General features: G+C 36.8%; 1 protein-coding gene across 3 annotated transcripts in view; it reads right to left on the bottom strand.

Annotated features, from left to right (window-relative positions):
- The window catches only part of CDIN1 (CDAN1 interacting nuclease 1), a 232779-nt gene that overhangs the window by 167190 nt on the left and 48811 nt on the right, over positions 1-16778 (bottom strand). For all 3 annotated transcript variants that reach the window (XM_052646662.1, XM_052646663.1, XM_052646664.1), the window contains 3 exons: positions 8734-8779; positions 7779-7843; positions 1598-1658 (listed from right to left, as the gene is read on the bottom strand). In XM_052646662.1, the coding sequence (XP_052502622.1) occupies positions 1598-1658; positions 7779-7843; positions 8734-8779 (172 nt within the window). The remainder of the gene's footprint in view (positions 1-1597; positions 1659-7778; positions 7844-8733; positions 8780-16778) is intronic.

The following is a 16778-nucleotide window of genomic DNA, read 5'->3' as shown; positions in this document are numbered from 1 at the left end:
AATCTCTCAGAAAATGCTATCATTTCTGTACTAATCTGCAGCCAAAGGAGAGGAAACATCTTTAAACAGTGATTTATTTCTTTTGGTTAAACATTGCTATATATTCATGGTAAATAACAGATTTATTGATATGGAGAAAATGTGTCAGTGGGTTAAAATTTTCCATATTACTAGAAGATGGAAGTTAAAGTCAGCTAAATAAGCTAAGCTCAACAGAAATATCCATTAAAAATTCGAATGAATACAAATTGCTACTATATAAAACTTATGCCATCAATATCATCATCTATAAAAATGACTATCACTTTTGCATCACACTCCTTCTAGATGCTGTATCAGGAATGCTTTTTTTTTTTCATAAAGAACACTCTTCTTTTTTATAAAGGGCAATCGCTAAAGTCTGAATAAGTTATACCTCAGATATCTTAAGTTGCTAACAGAATTGACTCAAGTCTGGAGACATTTAAAAACCACCTTGCTCTAGAAATTAAAAAAAGAATAAAAAACATGCTTTGCTAAGAGGAGGAGAGACATCCATTCTATATGTTAACTATCCTATCAGATTGTGTAGACACTGCCTAGACTATTAAAACCTGCTAGAAACTGATAGGTAATTGTTCAGCGGCTGACTGTGGTGGTACACAGCAGACAGAAGCTGTGAGAGAAGCCCTCCTTACATGGAGCACTTGCTGCTGCTGCAACAGTTAATGCCCACAGTACCGAGTCATCTTTAATGCAAACACACATTTTCTGCCTTGCTTCTATGTTTTCTATTATAATGCAACATGAAAACAGTGTACATTTCATTCCATCCCTATGAGGTTTGCATAAGCAGTTCCAAGTCAGACTAAATATTGTATTGCTCTTATTACGGTGGATAAATATTTTAAAGTTTAGGAATTAAATATTTTATTTTTTCAGTATGCTCTCTGCAACTATTATGAACTTTTTACAGCTTCTTCATTCATAGGAAGTCTTCAGGGTTTTCTTTTTTAAATGTAAGACTATTATTTGTTTCCCCACACAGAAGCAGATAAGAGTTAACAAATAAGTTCAATAAATCACTTCATCCTTAGTGTTAATAAGAACAGTATGCTTCTCCATATAAAGAAAGACTTCTAGAAGGCATGTATCTTTTAATATAATAAAAGTTTGCTAACAACAAAAATGAGTCAAGTAAATGTCACATCTTTAGGTATACAATTTCTCTCCTCATTTTTGTAACAGCATGGGTTGTCTTGCCATACATCTCTGTACTTGACACAGGTATTTCTCACACTAAATTAAGACAACACATCTAAAGAAGAGCATGTCCTGAGCTGTTTGGTTGAAATTTCCCACAAAATAAGAGATCAAGAAGCTGTTTACTCATTTATTTTAAAAGAAACAGACTAATTAAGTTAACTGATTTATTAATACATGAAGCTCTTGGTCCAATTATTAAAAGTACAAAGAGACCAGGGAACAATTTAAATGTCTACTGCACCTCAAAATTTCTTTTTTTTTTAAAGGTTAATTATAATTCTAAGCAGAGCCACTCTACACAGGCCCCTTAGGTTTTATGTAGGTTTAAATAAAATAACAACAATAACATTACCTCATTGGCTAGCTCCAGGAGCACTGGGGCAGCTCCATTTTCCCCCACTCCATTCAGATACCTAGATAAGACAAAGCCAAATGGTAAGGCAGTGACAAGAAAAGGCCAGCATAGACTTGTCAGCATCCCCTGTGTGTACATGTTTTTCCTGGGCAAATGCCACACTCAGCTCTAGTTCAAGGATGCTGTCACAGGAAAACACTGAAGGGAAAGAATAACAAAAACAACTTACCTCAAAACCACTGGCAACTAACTAAGCGAAGGTGGGGGCAGGAGGTCTGAGCATAGCCATCTTCCTTGTTTTTTCCTCCTAACGTGTAAGGTGAACACAGAGGTGATTTTGAAAAGAACTAACCCTATTACCCTGGCATTATCTATACCATAACCACTTCATGGGAAGGAAAGAAGTTTACTCGTGAAAAAAGAATCCATGCAAGCATATCATCTTTTGATTTACTTTTAGTTCACAGGGTTGGTTGGCACCTGATTAGGGAAAAAGAATGGAAGAGACTTTTCATCAGTGGGTCACCAACCCTTTAACAGGCAACACAAGCCATCATCTTATCTGCTCTAGATTTCTGTCATAACCTCTAGCTCTCCTCGTCCCCTAACGCTGGAGAAACAAACAAAAAATCCCCAAATTCATCCCAGACGTGGATGCCAGAGTGATTTTTTTAGGACAAAACTTTGAACGTACCATTCTCCTTCTTAAAATATTTCAAAAGCCCCATACAAAATCTCAAAATTAAATTATAATCACTTAAAAATTCTTGTAAGGTTCTTATAATCCAGTGCCTACCTACTCTCTTCAGCCAGCCTCATCACTAGTCACTGTTTGTCACTCTGACCTTTCACCTGGATAACTCATAATCCACCTTGCACATCACCTTTCTCATCCACCACAACCAGGACTATGTTAAGTGTCCCTCAACGTGCAATCGAGGAGCACCCTGTTCATCTCTCCATCACTTAGCCCAGAACACTGTATCTGCTGAGTCACTCAAAGCTTCATGAAGGTAAACTTTCATTTTATTCAGTTTATTATGCGTAGCACACTTCTTGGCTTATAATAGGTAATTATACTGTAATATATATTTTTTCTTTAATAAATGAGTAATTAAATAATTAAAAACATTTTAGACAAGAAAATAGAATTAAGTATGAACATTTTCTCTACAGTGTACTGTTTGATTGAATAAATTAATGACATTTGTTCGATAGTAAAAATCAAAGTCAACAGATGAGGTCTTCGTTGTAACTGCCAGGAGAAAATACTAAATTAAATTATACTATTTTACGTGTATGTTTATAAAGATGTATAATTTCTAATAAACAAAGTGGAATAAAATCAAATTATTTAAGGTGGGTAAAAGTGTCAGGATCATTATAACTTCAAAGTAATTCTAATAAATCCATTTTTATCTGTTGGTTCTTCCTTTAAAAAAATTGTTTAGGAATCTAACTGGGAAATAAGTACTTTCATTTCAAGATCAAAGGAAAAACAAAACGAAAAATAAAAACAAACAAGGCAAGTGTGGTTGAGAGAAAGCTCCTTGGGAAATAGGTCAGCTGAGATCTTCACAATCAACTTACAGAATTTCCATTGCACTGATAGGCCTGCTCAAGAAACAACCAATCAGTTCCATCAAACTGGAGCAACTAACCAGATGCTTAACTAATCCATTAAGCATTTTGATTCTGGGTCAGGGTATTGAAGCCTATAATAGGATATCTTTATAACTCTCCACTTAACATTCACTTATCCCATAAACATTTTGAGAGCTGACTAGTTGTCAGACCTTATTCCAGGTTCTGAAGAAGCAGCAGGGAGCAAAACTTTAGCTCTTACCATCACAGAGATTACACTGCCATGGAAAGACAGAGAAACAAATGTATGGAATAATGACATATATTACAATATAAGTTGGGTTTCCCTGGTGGCTCAGATGGTAAAGAATCTGCCTGTGATGCAGGAGATGCAGATTCGATTCCTGGGTTGGGAAGATTACCCTGGAGAAGGGAATGGCAACCCACTCCAGTATTCTTGCCTGGAGAATTCCATGGACAGAAGAACCTGGTGGGCTACAGTCCGTGGGGTTGCCAAGAGTTGGACATGACTGAGTGACTAACACTTTCACAATATAAATTAGATGGGCTGCTCAGGAAGTCCCTCTCTAAGGAAGTGACACTGAAGTAGAAACAGACAAAAAGGAAAGCAGCAAGCCATCAGAGGAAGGATATTCCCAACAAGAGAACAGTAGGTGCAAATGTCAGGAATGGGCCTGGGCTATCTGAGGACCAGGAAAGGCTCTAGTGCCACCAGAGCAGAACCTCTTCTCAGAGGTTGATCTGGAAAGAATGAAAGAGGATAGCTAGATCCCAGATCACTGCCTGTGCCAGAAAACTGTCATCTTGAATCCAAATTATATGGCTTTATATAAACGCTGCATCAATCACTATCCTGGTAATAACCAATAAGATACTTCCATTAAGTTTAAAGAAACAGGAGCTGGTCAAACAACAATAGATGACACAGACTAAATGTCATCCTTCAGTTTGCCACAGGAAGACTAACAAATGTATAACTTGTAGGTGAAACCATCCTTTAAAGACCTTCACAGAAGGTCCATTTTATGGCATTTTTTTAGTGTGAAAGAGCGGTTAGCATCTAAGATTAAAAACAATATGTACTGATTTTAAACATAAGGCAAAGTTATCTAATCTTTAATATTTTTATAATAACTATTATGGGAAAACTTCAAAAACTACCAAAAGTCTTCACTAAGCTTACATCTGAACACCACCTTTGTTGATTCTATATCGAAAAATCTCTGGAACCCATCTCCATGTCTGCAGCTATTTTCCCAGGGAACAAAATAGCTGAGGACAGGTACTTGTGGTTCTTATACTTGGTTCCTAGCACAGTAGATGGGACACATTGAGTGCAAAGAAAACAGAGCTAATTAAACAAAAAAGTGGTTCAAATTTTCAGAAACTATTTGTATCATTTGATGTCAATATCATATTTGAACTAACCTTTTTTTCCCATGTGAACACCTGAATAAAATCTAATTGGTCTGATTCTTCAAAGCTAATAAAGGTAGCCCCTTGGACAGTATGTGTTGAGAGAAGGGAGGAGATGAGAGACAATGTTTCTAAACTTTGCTACTGATGAGGAAACATGCAAATCTGACCAAGTTGTGAGTGTGTGTGTGTACGTGTGTACCCACATGTGCATATAAGCCCGTGTGCACCAATCTAGAGAAATCTAAATAAATTTTACCAAGTATATTTCCTGTTTAGAACTAAAATACCATCATTACAGTGGGAAAGAATAGAGAGCTGTTTTCAATATGAACACTCAAGCTCTGTCTATACACGCACAACATGAAGAACTGAGGATATTTCCTCAATAATTCAAAGGGAAAATATTTTCAACTGGTGTCTGGGTAATTTCAAATTTCAGTTGACCACAATGGAATCACACCGTGGACTATATGGTCTTAAATACAGACTTCAAATTCTGAATTGAGATCATCTCAATACTAGCAAGAATACAGAGACACAGGAATTCTCTGATACTGCTAGTAGAAATAAAACCATTACAACCTTTCTAGGCTGTAATTACATTATTTCTAGTTTGTATTATATTACAATAAAATCTTATGTGTTCATTATTTGCACCAGTAATTCCATCTACAGAAATATTGAGAAACTAATCCAAAATGCAAAGACTTAAGCACCGTAATATTTATCAAAGCATTATTTATATCAGAAAAGTGGAAACATATATGTGTGACAGAAGAATATTTCAATAAACTTTGATACCTTCATATGATGATGTATCAAAATGTTTACAAAAAGCTTTCTTCAAAACAATACCATGTTATACACATTTTTCCAAGTATAAAGTTCAGAATTCACAGCTGCATATATATAGTATGACCTCATCTATGTAAAAATGGATTGACAGAAGCCCGAGAAGAAAAATACCAGTGGTTATCTATGGACGCCACAATTTCAGGCAATTCATTCATTTCTTTTTTATACCATTACACATGTGCTTAATTTTCACAATAGGCAAGTATTACTTTTATAAAAAAAAATAAGTTGTTAAGATTGTCAAACTGCTTAAGCATGTTTTGATATAATTTTGCCTTTATGCTAATCAGCTAGAAAACAAAAATCTTTTTGGGCCAATTTACCACACAGAATACAGAAACATTCAACCTGCACATTTAGAAGAAGAGGCCTATGAGATCAAATCATCTGAAAAGTAACAACAAAGCCTGTCTCCAAGCACAAGGTATGGGGCAAAAAGTAAGGAAGTACGGTAACAAAGTAAGAAACGAGTCAGACTGCTTTCCTATTAGTCTGTCCATTACAGCCTAACTTCAAGTTTTTGTTTCAAACGTGACTCCACAAAATTGAGACTCTTATATCTAACTAAATTTAAAGAAACACAAATATGTTTCTGCATTTTCATTATTACTCACTCAACTGTTCCTTGAGTAACCATACTTAAAGGAAAGATTTTTGTTTCTGGCCTAAACTATCCAGATAACCCAATAAAGTATGTTCATACTTTAGAAATCAAATATACTCTTTAATGAACCTAACTTTTTTTAAAGTAGTATTTAGAGATCCTAGGAATCATCTAATTAAAACAGACTTTATACGATGAAAAAAAAAAAAAAGATTATTAGAGGGCAGCCCCATGGCCTGTTAGCAGATCTCCAAATTTCTAGAAAATGCTCTGTTCTCCTTTGTTGATGTTAACAGGGCCTTAAAGTCTGGATATAGAACCATACTTTTATATGAAAGCCTAAGACTATAAGTTTTATATGAGAACATACTTTTTGACACATGAACCACTTTTCAGTCTTTCTGTGGAGGGTCTGTTTGCCAAAGCAGTTGCTGGTTTCATGGCATTTTATGGGCCGTTCTCAATTTTATATGTATGATTTAGGTGATGACTTTAATTTAGATGTTAATTTCACTGAGGAGATTATGACTTTTGAATAAGTCAATTCAAACTTTATAAACACTTCTTGGAGAGTAATTCTCCGAGACATAAAAGTGTCTGTGTGTGTGTTGGGGGGTGGGGGGTGGGGGGTGGCCTGCAGGTATGGGGTGTATGCATGTATATTTCTTTAACAGACATTTCCACTCAGAACATATCTTTACCACATTTGGCATAGTGAATACTTTCTTCAAAACCTAACTTGAATAACTTTTCAATAAATATTTCTCAATTCTTTAAAAATATGACTTTACAGAAACACAATTCTAATATTTTGTCTGTATATTCACTTAATTCATAGAATTTTCATGCATAAAAATCATTCATCTAAAGTCAGTGGTATCATTCTCACCATAGAAAGATTGCTCTGTCAATCTTAAGTATAATAATTTTAGACTATATTTCAAACAGTTTTCCTTTCCAGTATGTCCCTAAAATACTTCAGAAAGCAACCAACAATTTTTAATTTAAACCATTATTATTTACCATTATAAGTTATTCACTCATATTACAAAGATAAATTTTTAAATTTTTTTTTAAAAAAGGAGCCATTTTAAAGACTTTGTTTCAGAACAAGAAAGGTTGGGAACTAAAATAAATTAGGCTGAAATTAAAAGATTTCCTTTTAAAATATAAACCCCTCTTAAAATCTGACAGTTGTACATTTTTATATTCTCCATTTCTCCTCACTTGATATATATCTTTTTTTGCATTTCTAAAATGGCTAACCAATACCTACCATGCAAAATACAACTGTACCAAAATTCAATCTTACTTTCTAATATATTTTTCAACTTGCTGATTTACATGAGAAATAAAAATTGGCTTGAGAACGTTCACATATACACATAGATATACGTATGCATGAACATATGCATCTATCAAAGATATGCACTTACAGTTAATTTCAAGCATCCAATGGGGATACATAGTAAAGATTTCACACACATGTAAATTAAGATAGTCTCACTATATTCTTTAAATCTATACAACATAGTATTTGAGAAATTTTAAAAATATACTTTAAGTCTTAAATAACAGACTTAAAATGTCTTGGAATGTTACATAAAATATCAATTTATTAATCTAATTTATTCATAATTATTATTACAGTTAATAGGTATTATGATACCCTCTAGTGGGGCAGACAGGTCATACCTCTGGTAATAACTTTCAATCGCTTCTGAAGTATGATGTTTGGCATGTGTTCTCTTAATATGTTTCTGAAACAAAATAAAAAAGATCTTTATGTTGTGTCACAGATCAGGTTCAAGAACAAAAATGACATATTTCTTGATCCCCACATCTAACAAAAAGGGCAAACCGAATAATAGTTTGGGGATTTGGGTGGCAGCGGATGTTTTTTCCCTTCTCTTCTATGAACCTATGCATTTTAATCTCTATTGCATGGCTGGGATGTCTCCAGTCTGTACCGCAAGGTACAGTATATATGTAAAAGCCAACAGGGTCATAGTAATTGAATCTAAATAAGTTTGCTTAGGGTTGTAGAGGGCAGAGAAAAACTTGTTCCCTCTTTCAACCTTTGTATTAATTTTCCCTCAATTCAATTCCATCTAAGTCCTCTGCAGTCTAGTTTTACAATCCAATTGCCATTTTTAACCAGGAAGAACATTGCTTAAAAACAACTTATTTGAAAACTACAAAAAGTAATTCCATAGAGACTTGCCACTTGACTGACACCTGTCATCTCATGATAAATGACTCCATTTTCTGCCTCTCTTGCCTTCTGCCACTCCAGCAATGGTCATTTATCATCATCTCTGTCAGCAATGGAAAGCGGCACTGACAGTGCAAGTCAGCAAACATTTAGCACATGGAACCACGCAACACGGGGAAATTATTATTGTCAGAATAATAATGGTTTAGCATAATTTATTACAGGTCCACCAAATAAGCAAAGGCTAGATGTTATTAGACAGATGGATGGGTAGGCTTGGCAGGCCTCCACTGAGACGCAGGCGGTGCTTGATGTGGAAAGGAGAACATCCTCCAACCCAATCAGAGAGCTGGCAGTTCAATTACAAAGAAATAAAGGGACATTCATCATTCAATTAGGCACCTGTCAACCCTCACAAAGGAGAAAACTTCTAACCTGGTACTCCTGGGAGAAGATGCTCAGCAGAGTGGCCTGCGATTGACTGGAACAAATAAAAGAAGGACAAAGTTAATTACTGGAGTGCACGGCAAAGAAACAAAAGAGAAAGGAGCTTCAAAGGTAGGCCTGCTGCCCTGTAATCTAACAGAACATGAAAACAAGTGTGGAAAAGTTGTTCCAGATGAACACCTCAAACAAAGGCTTCCTGCTGCTAGGTCAAGGAGAGGGAGAAAGGGAAAGGGGGAAATACAGACCGTCTCAAAGCAAACCATCATATGATTTGGATTTTCTTAAACTTCAGAATGACTGTAAATCATGTCTGTAGCGTGCAGGTATGTTGAAAAGGGACCCAAAGTGGCAAGGTTTACTCCCACTGATAAATGATGAGTTAAATCCCATAAACAGTAGAAAACATGCAATGTATTCACTGGCAACATTCTGAAATTTATTGTTAGCAGGCAGGTGTCCTCTTCTGTAGCTCTCTCAGATTCAATGGGGGAGAAAACGCTGCACTTCGCTAGAAGTAGTGCAGAGACCACTGGAACATTCCCACCGACACGGGCCTGCTTTGAATAGAGCAGGAAGCGGGGTCCTTGAGGACATCGCTCCCTAAGACTGCCATAAGCCTTATTCATCTAAGACTCCACACAATCTCAAACACCTGGCAGTGAAGCAACCTGGAAAACATTCTCCCCAAGTGGGGATTTTCCTCTCACAATTGTTAACATTTAGAAATGGAACAGATTCTTTTTTTTTCCCTTGTCTAAAAAGCAATCAATAGCCCACTGCTATTCTTTCTGATTGCCTTCTGTAGATAGAGTTGCCTTATCATATGTTGAAAATGATTAGTTATTTCTGATATATTTTCCTACTAGAAGGTATCCAAACAAATTACAGTGCTAATAATTCAACTTTCATAGTATACCAAAGCACGGTGAATAATGAAAGTTTTTCTATTCATGAATGAAACTGCTTAAGCTCATCACAAGGTAGTTTAGAGAGTATGAAATAAACACAATGACACCATATTTCTTTACTCACTGTCAGTATTGTCATCTCTTGCATATCATTATAGGTTGGGTTTCTAACCCCTTTCCACTCTTATTGGCTTACAAAAGAATGTTTTGTTTTTTTTTTTAAAAAAGATGCCATAAATGTTTATCAAGGAAAATCATTAATTACTAAAGGACTGTTTTGATAACTCCAAAAATACTGAGAAATGATTAAAATTATAAATTCATTATAGTCCAGTTTTTTTCAATGTCTCTTTAAAAATGGAAGCCACCTTTGAAAGAGCCAGTTTTCTGTATAAAATCTTCCTAGTGTGCTTGGCTTGCCTGAGCATCACATGCAAATCACACACCCTAGCAGGGTTGTTGAAAACCATCTCATGAAAAAAAAAAAAAAAAGGCAAAATTAAGCCCAAAATCTTTATAAACGACTGAATAAGTCACTATGTTAGGTATTTGTGTACAATAAATAGACCGCTCATTGCACAGCAAAATATATTTATCTTAACCAATTAATGGAGGGCAAAATGTCAGTGTCTCTGTGTCAAACAATATGATGGAAATAAATGTGCATGTAACAGGCAAGTCAGGGACCGATGACTAACAAGGAAGAAACTAAACTGAATAAAACAAAAATGTAATTATAGATGCTCAGAAAGGAAAGACTAACAGACAGCTGGAGGAATAAGCCCAGGAATAAACAATTCAAAGTGAGAAGTTCATCAAGAGTTGAAAGCACCACCAAAACTGAGGGCAAGATAATGTCTTCAACCAGGAAACCATCTTCAAACAGCTTGTAATTCAATTCATCTAAAGTCTTGGACATAGCCTATGAAGCAACGCATTTTCTCAGTGGCCAAGAGGGTTAGTTACAGTATAAATTCAACATTCCCTCCGTTCATTTCACAAAGAATATGGTTTCTAGCTAAGAAGAAAGAGAGGAGATGGTTCTGCGAACTGAAAGGCTTATCTTGAATATCACAGTCAGTTCCATCAGCAGTTTTCATTGAGCATCCACAGTGTCCTGAGGTCACGTGTATGGGAAAACATGCCTCCAAAATAAAACATTTAAAGCAAACAGGAACTGATTTAGAGGAAACTTTTCACATATACATGCAAAACAAGTAATTAAGTAAAGTAAACCATACCCTCGGAGAAGGCAATGGCACCCTACTCCAGTACTCTTGCCTGGAAAAATCCATGGATGGAGGAGCCTGGTAGGCTGCAGTCCATGGGGCTGCTAAGGGTCGGACACGACTGAGTGACTTCACTTTCACTTTTCACTTTCACACACTGGAGAAGGAAATGGCAACCCACTCCAGTGTTCTTGCCTGGAGAATCCCAGGGACGGGGGAACCTGGTGGGCTGCCGTCTACGGGGTCGCACAGAGTCGGACACGACTGAAGTGACTTGGCAGCAAATCATACCCTGACTCTTCATATATTTCAAGACTGTACTGGCTTTGGAACATATACATGCCACTTAGGATACAAGTGTTTTCAATTTACATATTAAAAAATACAATCACTTAATTTGCATACATGCCCAAAATGGATTCTGAAGTCTCTTCAAAGATAATTTTGTCTGTTTTTTCCCCATACTATGCTCCCAGATTAAGCTCCTCACCCTGCAGGTGTCTGAAAAAAGAACAGCGCTGAGTGGACTCCTACACAGGCTCTCTGTAAAACCTTGTCTGAGGTGTGTGACAAACGGCTTATGGAGCAGCGTAAGTCACACTGCAGCAGTGGGGAAACAGGAGGACAAAGTCAACACACTGAGGACGATGCAACAGAAGAGGGAAAGACCTTGCATCCTTGAGGACGCTGCTGAGCTGCTCAAGACCGCAGAGTGAAGTGACTGCCTTCCACACTTCTTTTGAATAATAACACGTCTTGTTTTGAAGGAAGGAAGGAAGGAGGGGAGGGAGGGAGGCAGAAGGGAGGTGGAAGGAAAGGAGGAGGAAAGAAGGAAGGGAGGAAAGAGAGGGGAGGGGAGGGAGGGAGGGAAGGTTTTCATTTCCTATGTGCCCAGGAAGCAGGAGACACGATGGAAGAAGGGCATGGCGACAGGATGCTCCATCATGACGGCACCTGCACAGATGCAATACTCAGGAAGGGCTGTCCACTTTTACACTCTGCAGTCCTCTTCCTAACTGGCAGCTACTGTCCTGGGCTTCCTTAAAATTGTTCCTCTGTCACTGTGTCACTAAACTGAGGTGCCTAGAGATCATAAATTGCTGTGTGTGCGTGACTTTTCCTCACAGAATTTAAACACTGACGGGATACTCTTTACCCTCATTTTATACTGCATTTAAGACTTCAAATGCCAGGTACTTAACAGGCAATAAACCAGGGCCCCATATTGTATTTAACTCCAGACCCATCCAGCTAAGATGCTCAGTAACCTGAAGGACACAAAAGAAAATGACATCAGGGGGTTGAATGAAAGTGTTGAGAATCCCAGGGAGACTTAAAGCAAGCAGAACCTTAAGGAGCACGATACTACACATTTATAAATTCTTCCTTTTCTCAAGTGCCTAACCTTCAAAAAAGACCATAAAGAAAGAAATGTTTTCATTTAACTTTCAAGCTCCTTTTGCTCTAGAACCTAGGATACGTCAGTGTCTCTAATAGGCTTGAAATCCTCTAAACAAGATCAATGTTATTTCTGGAACTCAGGAAGCAGTAAGTCAAACTAAGGATGATAAAGTAAGATATTCCAACAAAGCCTTAGGTTTGCAGGCCTCACAAGGTACAATACAACCTTTCTAAACCGGTGAAAGAATACAACTAAACCACTGGCTCTGTGTGGTCGATGACTTAGTACTAGTCAAGGACGCTTTTCCATAAAAGCAATGCCCTACCCTCTGTCACGGGCTTCCCTGGTGGCTCAGTGGTAAAGAATCCTCCTGCCAGTGCAGGAGACACAGGTTTGATCCCTGAGTTGGGAAGATACCCTAGAGAAGGAAATGGCAACCTACTCCAGTAGTCTTGCCTGAGAAATCCCATGGACAGAGGAGCTTGGTGGGCTATAGTCCATGGGGTCTCAAAAAAAGAGTCGGACGTGACTTAGTGACTAAACAATAACAAATTTATGTTTTATGCTAGCTACCTCAGTTGTGTCCAACTCTTCGTGAACCCTTGGACTATGGCCCACCAGGCTCCTCTGTCCATGGAATTCTTTAGGCAAGAATACTGGAGTGGGTTGCCATTCCCTTCTCCAGGGGATCTTCCTGACCCAAGAATTGAACCTGGGTCTCCTGCACTGCAGGCAGATCTTTACCATCTGAGCCACTAGGGAAGCCCACTTATATTTTATATATATGAAAAAAGTGGTTACTGTTCCAGGCACTTAACTAATTTTGCTAGTAGGTTAATGTAAAGCCATATGCAAAACAGGTCCATCTATAGCAAGAGCTAAGAGTTATAGCAACAGCTAGTTTGTGCTACACACTACACTCTGCCTTTTATTATACCCTCAAAGCAAGCCTCTAAAGTAGGTACCATTATTGTTCTTATTTTAAAGATGGGAAATGGAGGAAGAGAAGTTAATGGAAGTAAACTATTAAAGACCTAGGTAAGTGGGAGAACTGGAAATCAAAATCCAGTTCCGATTCCAGAACTCAAGCCCTTAATCCCCATGCTAATCTGCCGTTCTAGTGTGTGCTAACACCCATTGCTTAAGGTTAAGCATTTATGTTACATTACCCTCCAAGCAACCCTTAAAGGTGGGCATTGTTGCTTTGGGACAGAAAATTGAAGCCACAGGAGATAAAGAGTTCTGATCAAATCTCACAGCTTTAGACAATATTCCTTAAAAAAAAAAAACTTAAATTGCAGCCTTACTTTAATTAACTACATAAAAAAAAAAGTTCCTATAGGAAAGAATCAATGATTAAAAAATTATTGGGTAATTTTCATTATTCTTCCTGAGGCTAAGGTGTATTTTGTTATTAATAACAATCACACCATTGCCTGAAGTGTCTCTATGTGATTGCAAATATGTCTTTTGCCCAAATGCTATCTACTACATACAAAACAGCTTTAAATCCTTCCCTGAACAACACACGTTCAAACCCAATCAATCTTCTCTACAGAGGACAACACCCTCCAGACATATTAACTTCATTATATAATATTTAATGAAGTTTTCTAGTCATAAATAGAACATATTCTGTGTAAAATCTATAGACATCTATCTGTATTTCTGTGTTTTTTATTCTATGTCTGGTGTGTATGTGTGTGTCTATACACAAAAATAAAATTTCAAAAATTGTGTTTTAAACTTACTTTTGTAACATACCTTCATTACATAAAATATTAACATTTATCTATTCCTTAACACATTAATCTTTTAAAAATAATTTTTATTGGGAATAAGACAAACCACATAACCACTCTGATTACCAAATAGAATACTCCTGGGATCCAAAAAGGCATTCTGTCTGATCGCCACCCTTTCTCTCTCCAGATGAATCTGATCTTTAACACAGTGCCTATTCTTTTGCAAATGTCTTCTTTTACTCAATATGTCTACGTGAGTGACTCTTGCTAATTTTAAGTATAGTTAATTCATTTTCATTGAGGTATGGTATATTCTATTGTATAAGTATACTCCACATTTATCTATTCAATTGATGAACCTCTGAACTGTTTCTAGTCTTTTGCAATGAGAATGATGCTGCTGTGAACATTTCTGCATGTTTTCTGGGGCATGTGTGTACACATTTCTGATGGGTATAAATGTGGAGTAGAATTCTGGACCATCTGATATGCAAATCTCTAGCTTTAGTAGATACTGTCAAACAACTTTCAAAGTATTTGTAACAATTTTCAGCCCCTGCCAACACTAAATGAGAGTTCCCAATGCTAAACAGCCTTGTCACACCTTCAAGTTAATGGCTTGTATTTCTATTTTCTTTCTAGTGTTTTCTGGAGGGCGGATATTTTTAATTTCGATGAAGTCCAATGTAGCAATTCTTTATTATTGTTACCTTTTATGTGTGTTGTGTGTCTTTTCTAAGACATCTTTGCCTATTCACAGTCATGAAGATAATTTTGCATGTTTTCTTTTAGAAGCTTTAGAGTACTAGGTTGATGATCTATCTTGAGTTAATTTAATGAACTGAGATAGGAGTCACATTTTGCTTTTATTATTTTTGTACACATATCCAGTTGGTCACACCACCATTTACCCATGAACTATCATGTTGCCTACGAGGAAACCAAATATCTAAGGGTCTATTTTGGGACTCTCTAATCTGTTCCACTGATTTATATGTTTATCTTTGCACAGATACCACACTGATCTGATTTACTATTGGCAAAGTCTGTACATTTAAAGTATGTTCTAATATATTTAGGTTTAAGTTTATATCTTACTGAAAGCTAGTTTTCTTAGTCACCATACACTTCTTTCATGCTAAAGCTGAAACTCCAATACTTTAGCCACCTCATGCGAAGAGTTGACTCATTGGAAAAGACCCTGATGCTGGGAGGGATTGGGGGCAGGAGGAGAAGGGGACGAGAGGGGATGAGATGGCTGGATGGCATCACCGACTCGATGGACACAAGTCTGGGTAAACTCTGGGAGTTGGTGATAGACAGGGAGGCCTGGCAGGCTGCGATTCATGGGGTCGCAAAGAGTCGGACACGACTGAGCGACTGGACTGAACTGAAAGTGATTTAGTATTTATTTTTCATTATTTTCCCTGTCAACTTGGAAGTTATATACTCTTATACTATTAATAATTATCCTGCATAAACACATGTCCAAGTTAAACTTGGTGATTAACTGCTGCTTGGAAAATACAAAAACTTTACAACACTATCTATACTTCTTCCATTCTGATATATAGGATATAACTGACATTGTTTTAATTCTACATACATCTTAAAATTCACAAGACACTGCTGTTGATTTCTAAAGATTCTGTTCATTCTGATATACTCACATATGTAGCATTTCATTGCCCTTCCTTCCTTTTCCATCTGCAATAACCTTCTTCTAATAATTCAATCAACACAGATGTGTTGTGATGTCAAATTCTGGTCTTTCAATGAAAATGTACCCTATGTTTCTATCTAGTTTTAATATTTTTTTAAAAAAACTTCACTTATTAGGAGTTTTAACTCTGCCATTTAGTAAACTCCTGCTTACAGTTTGTTGCACTTAAGTACATGACAATAATTTTTTCAAACTTGCTTTAACACTTTTTCTCTCCTGCCCAAGACTCCAAATGAGTCTGTGTTAGCCTTCCCTACTGTAAACTCCATCTCTTATTTTCTCTTCATATTTTATATCTTTTCATTATTCTGTATTACTTTATGGGTATTTTCCTCTCATCTATCCTCCAGTTCACTATTTCTCTCTTCAGTAATGTCTATCTTGCTATTAAATACATCCATTGAATTAAATCCATCCAATTTCAATTACTGTGTTTGTAGATGCTCTATTTGATTCTTTTTCAAATAAGTTCCCTACAGACTTTCAATCTTCTTTTTTAACATCTTGAATAAGCTACAATTATAAAAATTCTGTTTAGGTAGTTCCAATCACCAGAGCCCTGTTAAGTCTATTTCTATAGTTTTCACTGGCCTCCATTTACGTCGTCATGTCTCCTTACGTGACTTCTCCCATGATGTGCCACACTATGTGAAAAACTGCTTTATGAAAAATATGAATATGCAAATGGTTAACTTTCTCCAGTGGGGATTCTGATTTGATTCTGGGAGCGCTAGGAGTCTAGGATCACCTTCGTCCAATTACATGTATTAAATTTTTAGGCCAATGAGGTAAATTTGAAGGTAAAATACAGTAATGTAGAGGCCTTTTACTTCCAGTGCACATTAACTCCTAGGATACAGTCTTTTGGGGGGGCCCCCCAACACCTAAGAAAGAGAATGAGATGGTTGGATGGCATCACTGATTCAGTAGACATGAGTTTGAGCAAATTCTGTGAGACAGTGAAGGACAGGGAAGCCTGGCATGCTGTAGTCCATTTGGTCACAAAGAGTCGGACACAACTGAGCG

The sequence above is a fragment of the Budorcas taxicolor genome, chromosome 10, assembly GCF_023091745.1.
Source record: "Budorcas taxicolor isolate Tak-1 chromosome 10, Takin1.1, whole genome shotgun sequence".
In the NCBI taxonomy this organism is placed as follows: Eukaryota; Metazoa; Chordata; class Mammalia; order Artiodactyla; family Bovidae; genus Budorcas; species Budorcas taxicolor.
Note: the sequence above shows the minus strand (reverse complement) of the source record. Positions and strands in the feature narration are given on the sequence as shown.